Source organism: Aethalodelphis obliquidens, unplaced genomic scaffold (genome assembly GCF_003676395.1).
Source record: "Aethalodelphis obliquidens isolate GAN/ISIS:26980383/991018 unplaced genomic scaffold, ASM367639v1 scaffold35, whole genome shotgun sequence".
Lineage (NCBI taxonomy): Eukaryota > Metazoa > Chordata > Mammalia > Artiodactyla > Delphinidae > Aethalodelphis > Aethalodelphis obliquidens.
In genome coordinates, this window is record NW_020837979.1 from 10256126 (window position 1) to 10264110 (window position 7985).

Consider the following 7985-nt stretch of genomic DNA (forward strand, 5'->3'; position numbering starts at 1 on the left):
TGGGTGTAGGCTTCAGGCTTCACTGGAACATGTGGATGTGTTTCCGTCTGCAAGGTGGGAACTTGCACTTGCCTGCTTCTGGCTCCCGAGACAGGGCAGCTTTCTCTCGGGCTCTTCTCATTGATGGTGGTACCGTGGGCGCCCTATACGGTGGGCTGCGCCGTGCTCTCCTGCATGCAGTGCTGGCGACTCGGGAACGCCCATGAGACTTAACTGGGTGCAGACAGGCTACGAAGTCGAGCGTTGCCTGTGATGCCGGAGCCCCCCAGCCAGAGAGGAGCATGGACTGTCAGGATGGCCAAAGAAGTCAATTACCCCAAATAATCCGCTCCTTGATCTAGACCACGGAGATGAAAATCCCAGTTGGATGGGATCCTGCATTTTGTACACGTGTGTGTGTAAGACATAAATTGTTTGTACCTAGGAGTGTATTTAGTTTTTTAGTTCTTCCCCCAAATGAATCATTGTAATATATCTTTCTAAAGTGTTTCTATGATTTAGACTAAAACAGCATTACGCAACTCTGAGCTAAGAAGTTTTGTTTTTCACTTAAAAGGTGAAGGACCAGGAAGGATGATTAAGCATGAGCGCGTGTATTAGTTTGCTAGGATGGCCAGAGCACAGGACCACGGACAGGGGGCCTTACACAGCAGAAATGTATTTCTTCACATTCCTGGAGGCCAGAAGCCTAGGATCTCATGCTGGCTGGGCTGACCACGTCTGCCCTACGTTAGCATCGTCAGGCCCAGACCGTGTGCTCGGTGACTCCGGTAAGGAAGCTGATCAGTACGGCTGCAGGTGTCAGAGGGCGGCGCGTCTGCCCTGGCCAGCTGCCCGTCCTACAGCTGTTCGTGAGGTGCGGGCCATCCACGCTGTGCCAGCAGCAGCTTCGGCGGGCCCTGCCAGCTGTCGAGGGCTTTCTGGGCTGCCAGGGCTCTTGGAATCAGTGGTAATGGCTTCCTCCATGGAATGTCGTCCAAAAGCAATCATTCGCTGGTTTAACGGCGTGTGCCGTGTTGTCACGCGTGCTGTCGAGGGGCCAGGTGTCCCCGTATCCTCGCTAACCCGGATGTTGTAGCATCTTCTCGTTTGTCAGGGATCGGGTGTTCCTTTTAACAGATCTTTCTTGCATTCCCCTGCCACCCTGGCATGTCTTTGCATACCGCCCCCATATTATTTTCATGTGATACGAAAGCAACAGTCTAAAAAACTCGGGAAGACTTCTCTCATCCTACACCTGCTGTCCTCAAGGGTGCGTGGAAGGTTTCTCCCCTCAGACGCTGCCAGTTCTGGAATATAAAATTGGCTAAGTGTCAGCAGTTGGGGGTCTGTCCCTACTGTATGACCCAGTCCCCTCGTGGCGTCATTTTGACTCCGTTCTCCGGTCCTCCTGAGGCCAGAAGCGACAACTGTTTGGCTTGAGATTTCCCACCTTGAAGTGATAGTTCAGCTCAGCTCTGCATACACTTTCTTCATTTTAGTAAGTCGTGGTTTTATTTTGAATAAGCCTCTTTCAACCTGTTAATATTAGTCTCAACTAAAATTAACCTTCCCCTAAATTATTCTCACCCAGAAGAAGCAAAGTAATTTTGAAAGTTAAATCAAAACAAAGCAATCTTGTGTGTCAGGCTGATAAAAATCGCAGACTGTGGTTACGGAGCGCCTCTACAGGAATCGCTTACATAAAGCTGATTTCCTCCAGTCTGGCTCCTGGTTCTGGAAGGAGCAAGGGAAGTGCTCCGGCCTTATCACAATTCCATCCCGTACAACGAGCCCCAGAGGGCTGTGTAAACAGTGGCGAAGAGGGAGCTCTGCTTGCAGCTGGCGTCTGTGGACAGCGATTGTGTCTGGAAAGGGGACGCCCGTCCTCGGCCTGCCCCGTGGCAGGTGGTCCCGTGGATGTGTGTTGGAAAGCACCCCCCAGCCCGCCGGAGTGAGAAGGGGGTTGGTGGAGTGCTCCAGACAGAGCAGGGAGCTGGCCTGGGGTGTGGATTTCAGACCTGAACAGGGAAACCGGTCACAGCTCCTGACATGGAGGCGGATGTGCTCTGTTACCAGCTTTGGCTGTTCTGAGTTTACACCCTGCACTTAACCCGCGAAATGGATTAGAGCTCGAAGGTGGAAGACCCAGGGACCTCTGAGACCTTGAAATACGCTGGCCGTTTCCTTTGGAACAGTTTCTCAGCTTGTCATGATCCTATGGTGATCCCCAGCAAACAGGGCTTTTCTATTTTTCATCGCTCTTTGCCCGCCACTCCGGGGTACTGGAGGGGCCAGTGGTTGACGCCGCCTGTGTCGGTGACCGTGGCCGCAGCCCTGGACCAACAGCGCTTACCCACCGGAGCTGCCCACCGACAGGCAGAGGCGCGGTGGCGCATCAGTGCTGCACTTTATTTAGCTTCTTAGGGCAAATTACCCCGAATCACTGATTTCTCAAGTAAATGACAGCCACCCGAAACTCACCCTTGAGGGAGTCTGAACCATATTTTGAATGTTGGTAACTTGGGCAGTAAGGTGGTTATCTCGCAGCCACCAAGTTCTTTCTTTCCTCTCTTCCATCTGCTTTACCTGCGCCTCTCTTCACGGGACCCCCCCCCCAACTCCAGGACTTGGGGTGGCTTTCCTCCAGCACCTGCACAGAGCCGGTGGGGATACTCATTTTCCAATGGTTGCTACGTTTCCTGATCAAGGCAGCTCCGGCCAGCGATGGCATCACCTGCGGAAAGAATATGTGGTTTTTAGAAGGAGAAACAGTGCATCTATTTGACAGACCTGGGGCAGTTACTGTCTGCTAAGATTTCCACTACAGATGCAAGAAAAAAGTGTCCTTACGCTTTCTGTCTGTCTGATTGTGGCAGCCCCGGTTGAATGGGGGAATACAGGGAAGAATTGCAGCTCATAAATAACCTTGTGAACGGTAAACGCCTCCTTTATTCCAAAGAAGAATTTACAAGAGTTTACAATTAAAAAAAAAGGGTGGGGGGAAACAGATTCAGGGATTCTCTTTGAGCTTTCCAAACATCCTTTTGGTCGCTTTAAAGCAAACCATCATTTGGTGCGCCTGCTCTTTTTGCAGCGACGTCTCAGGGAAGAAGTGGCCCTTTAAGAGGCACCTTCATAGCTGTTCAGATGGGATTGGTTGTCCCCTTAAATATGGGTTCCCCCGCCAGCCCCCGAAATAAGTCGGGGCTGGAAAGTAAGGAGCTTTCCTTTTGTTGTTTCAGGTCTTTCTGAATAATCACCAAGCGGCCGAAGGTCACCCGCAAATGGTTATCTTACGGCTGTTACGCCACATCATCCGTCTGGTGTGGAGGATGCAGTGACAGCGGGTTCCTCACGGAGCCGGGATGTGCGGACATTTTGCTCGTTCAGACCGACAAGCGCAGCACCTCGGTGTCTCGGTGCCCTTGCTCTGCAACCCGAGGTCCCTCGCTGGAGGGGGCGGGCGGGGAGCCTGCCGGCGTGTCCGAGCTGCACGTGGACCTGACCTTGTCTTTCATCATCACCACGCGGCCGAATTTCTAACAGAAGCTTGTTGTGAATGTAAATGAGGGAGGATTCTCTTTTTAAACAATGTACAAATCATGGTTCTTTGGAGCAGGATTTTATGCAAGAATGGTGTTTACATGCCGTTTTTTTTTTCCCCCCCACCTTCTTTGATAAGAACAGGTTTTTCAAAAAGGAAACGGAAACTTTTTAACCAACTCGTGAGTGATTTTTGTACTAAAATTTTAAGAACCTTTGCCTACTCTCAGAGGATTGTGTAAACTCCACAGTGGAAACTGAGCCAGCTGATTTATAAAGCTGCCTTAGTTTATTTTTAGAGGTCACCGTACAGCATTTTTAAACAGGAGAGGTATGATGTGGCCCCTCCCTTCCCTGCCATTGCTTCTTGGACCTTTTTTTTTTTAAGTCATTATTATTAATACCAAAAAAGTTCTTATGAAATGGAACTGGTAAAAGGGGCAGAGGGGTCTCTTGTCAGCCTGTATTGACGTGCCACTCCCATTTTGTAAATATCTACTTACCTCCTTAAATTCAGTTGCATCTGTGGCAAAATTTCAGACTCTCTTTGTGTTTCTCCTTACGTCCTTTGGTGATGCTCCTCCAGCCTGTTGGACACTGATGCACACATTTGGTCCAGTGTATTTTCATGGTCAAAAGTATAAGTGGGTCTGAACATGAGTTAGTATCTGCCTGTATCAGACACAGGTCTGTTTGTCTATTGGTAGCTTACTCACTGGGAGGTGCTCGATGTTGGTTTTCGTTTGGTTTTGACGGGCTTGTCGTTTAGAAGTGTTCTGAAGAGGCAATGGCAGTCGTAACACAAGGTATGCACTGTTGGCTTTTCTGGTTGCAGGCCTTCCCACATCACAGGACGGACTCTCAGCCTGAGGCCCCAGGTGGTTCCCATGCCCACGTGCAGCTGAGTTCCATCGAGGTATCCAAGCTCGAGCCCTTGTGGGAATTGGCGCAGGCTATGGGCGGGACTTGAGACAGCTGTTTCCTGGGCATCCTGGCTTTTGGTCCAACTCAGAGTTCATCTGGCTTTTGATGGCTAACACTCGGTTCCCACTCTCTGAAATACAGACTTAATTCTGCTCTCAGCAGTTCCATAAAAAACCCCGTTGGACACAAGTCTGAAATGGTCCCTTGGCCTTCTGACAGATGTCTGTATCACTTGTTCCACTTCCCTTGGGACGGCTGGATTTCGTCAGGCCCCCTTCACGCAGCCACTTCTGTTGGGGATGCCCTTCCTCCGCGCCTGCCGCGATTATGGCAGAGAATGGAAGCCCACGAGTTGGTCAGTCTTTTCAAAGGCAGTTAAACTACTGGGGAGACCCAAGAAAGATTAGGGGGCATTGAAAGAGGGGAGGTAGAGATCGTTCTGTGAACCCCATCACTCATAGTTTTAGAAACCTCAGATCGTTAAACAGCTTTTTAAAAAAAGATACGTGATTTTTCAGATGAGTCAACAGTGCCAACAACAGCTATCGTATTTGCTTTTGGCCCATCGAGAACCAGTGTTTTCACGTTATCAGTTGGAAAAATTGATTCCTTTTGTATCTTCATAATTTTATATAAGTATATATATATATATATATATTGCATATACACTTTCTTCTTAGGTAGAGATATTTGACTCCAAATATTCTTCCTTCTAAAAATTTTCTTTTCCCCAGATATCTTCTTGGGGTCTTGAATTGTTTTAAAGCTGTGTTGAGTCTCAGCTTGTGTCCTTGACATGTCTTGAACCCCTCTGCAGGGTCCTCAAGTCCACGCGGTTGTTAAGGTGGTTGGTGGAATTGCAGCCGTGGGCCTGCTGGACACACACACCAAAGACGTATTTGGTTCTGGGCCGCTCCCCTCCCAGGATCTCTATACGGGCCAGTCTCTCGGACTGGAGCACTTTATTCTGTTCCTTCAGCCCTGGTGCCCGGGGGCTGAGCGCTCGCTCGCCCACGTGCAAGTTTACCTCGGGCTCGGCGGCCTCCAGGCCCCCGGGCTGGCCGTGGAAGCAGCTGGTGAGGAAACTAGAGATTCTATGAATTGTAGAAGTATTAAGAGGATGTTGCCCCAGGACTTAAGAGAGGTGACTGGACGTCTCTGTACTGTACGTATCTGTTTATCAAGATGCCTCCCTGCAGAAAGTATACCCACTGTGGGTGTACCTTTGACTTCTTATTTTTCCTTTCTTTGACTTTTTATAGAGAAAAAAATAACTCGATCCCTTTTTGGAAACTGAATGCGGGTTTTGTGCCTTGACCACCTCGTCTCACGTGAGGTTTGTAGAAAGTGTCCTGTGACTTTTCACAGAAATGCAATAAACACACGAAATTAACTTCAAGAGTGAATCTGCAAATCACCTGGACTCCTGTTTATGAAGAATTTTTTTTTTTCCTTGGTTGTGGAGAAACCAGGTGAAAATTTCTTCCGAGTTAAAAAAACAAAAACAAAATGTACACAGTAGACGACAGCCGTCTCCTGTTTCCCCTTCTTAATATTGTATATATTTTGACTATTTATTAGATTAGGAAGTCATACTTTACTTATCAACTGAGCCAAACGTCTGTGTGCAATTATTATGTTTCCTTTACCTTTCTTGTAAGATTTTGTACAGCATAAATGAGTAAAAAAAAAAAAAAAAAAAAAAAATTCACTGTTTTTACTAAACTTTTTCAGAATTGAGGGTTGTAAATATTGTAGATTCTTTTTCTGTGTAATGTGTCCTACTGTTTCATGATGCTGTAACTTGTAGAGATGTTGTATATTTATTTCCAGCTTATTTAATGTCTTAAATTCTGAAAAGTGTTGACCTCCCTGACCCCTAGCCCCTGCTGTCCTGTTAATTGCTTTAACTCGAGGTGGCCACTGGTTACCTCACTGCAGGCCACGCGGTCTCCCCGGGGTGGCCCTCCAGCTTTGGTTCCTGGTATTTCTAGTCAAATGGGTTTAGATTCGTAGAGTTTGCTGTCCTCATGATGAAGTTTGTGTTTAGACACCAGTGAGAGACCATAAACCTAGCAGGCTGTCAAATTCTACTCTAGAACTTTCCAGTGACTTTCTCTTGTTCCCAAATGGCTAGCTTCTCATGGAAGCAAATGCTGTTAACTCCAGGCTGTATTTTAAAGCCAAAATATATACGTGTGTGTGTGTGTGTGTGTGTATGTATGTGGGGCGGGGGGGGGCAGGCAAAAAGTTCGTTCGGGTTTTTCCATTACATCTTATGGAGAAACCCGAACGAACTTCTTTTGGGCCAACCCAATATGTGTTATTGGCAGTTGGGAAGGATTTTTTCCATTGAAAATTTATCCCTGACAATACTATGTTCAGAGAAATGGAAACGTCGTCTTCTGGAGGTGCCGTCGTGAGATTGTTGAGGGCAGGGGCCGGGCAGGATGAGGCATAGTGGGACCAGTGGCCCCTGCTTCCAGAGACACATCAGGACCTCTTCACACCCCTAACCCCTCACTGGCAACTGATGAGTAGTTGAGTTCCCGCCACCCGCTCTGTGGCTTCCTGTGCTTTGAGGTGCGAACTAAACTGTGTGTCTTCAGGAACTAATTGTACAGCCCCTGCCCTGAACCATTCGGTCCCTGCATTTGATCCACCTGCTTCTTCAGGGTGACGCTTTCCTTCTGCTTCTCCAAAGCCTTCGAGAGAGGTTGGGGGCCCCACTGGACTGGCTGTTAAGAAGTGGAAGCTTGAAAGAGACTTCCTAGCGGTTCTGTGTCGATGGCTCTGTCATCCCTGCTGATTTAGCCTGGTGCCTGCGTGTGTCCACCCCGCACACGCGTGTGTGCAGGAATGTGACCACGCGTGTCGCTAAACCAGCTGGGGTAACTCCTGTCCTGCTCCCAACAGCATTGTGTGCAAGAAGCAGCCTCAAGCTCCCGGCTAAGTAACTTGACTACTTTTATTTGGGAATTTCAGACTTTAGAAGCTCTCTTAACGTTTTATGTCCAGGTTCTGTGACCACTAGTTACTGTATCAGAACTCATCAGGTACTACTCATTTATAAATAGCACTGATCTGTCTGTATACTGATTCATCACTAACTTGTCTCCTAGGACCCAGCATACTGTAGCATATGTATTGCAATTTCCCTGGCTTACTTGTGTTTTGCACTGATGAATTTTGACAGGGTAATTGCCACTTTACTTGTGCAATACTGCTGTAAATAACTGCAGATTTTTTTTTTTTAAAGAAACTCGATCTTTTATGTTCTTAATGAATTTTATATAAATAAAACTTTCAACTAGTTTTGGTGAGCTGTTTGATTTGTTTCACGAAATGGTGGAGAAACAGCTGAAATATGGATGTATACACGCCCACACTCTGCCCTTATCAGTCATAGAATGTATTACGGACACTCAGATTCGTGAATTCTCGCTTGAAGTCAATTCTGTGTAGTATACTTAAAAGCAAACCACTCTTTAAAGTTTTGAAGTGGCTGGGGAGAGCGACTGCAAAGTTTTCTGCCC

The 7985-nt window shown here is 47.6% G+C and overlaps 1 protein-coding gene and 1 non-coding gene across 10 annotated transcripts in view; both read left to right on the plus strand.

Moving 5' to 3' along the window:
* The window catches only part of BCL2L11 (BCL2 like 11), a 46206-nt gene extending 38442 nt beyond the window's left edge, over positions 1 to 7764 (plus strand). For all 9 annotated transcript variants that reach the window (XM_027129025.1, XM_027129024.1, XM_027129027.1 and 6 more), the window contains one exon: positions 3225 to 7764. In XM_027129025.1, the coding sequence (XP_026984826.1) occupies positions 3225 to 3323 (99 nt within the window). In that variant the 3' untranslated portion in view covers positions 3324 to 7764. The remainder of the gene's footprint in view (positions 1 to 3224) is intronic.
* Positions 2754 to 2884, plus strand: LOC113632217 (small nucleolar RNA SNORA31). Its single transcript, XR_003437736.1, has one exon. It is a non-coding gene; the product is annotated as a small nucleolar RNA SNORA31 (small nucleolar RNA).
* Positions 7765 to 7985: the final 221 nt, after the last annotated feature.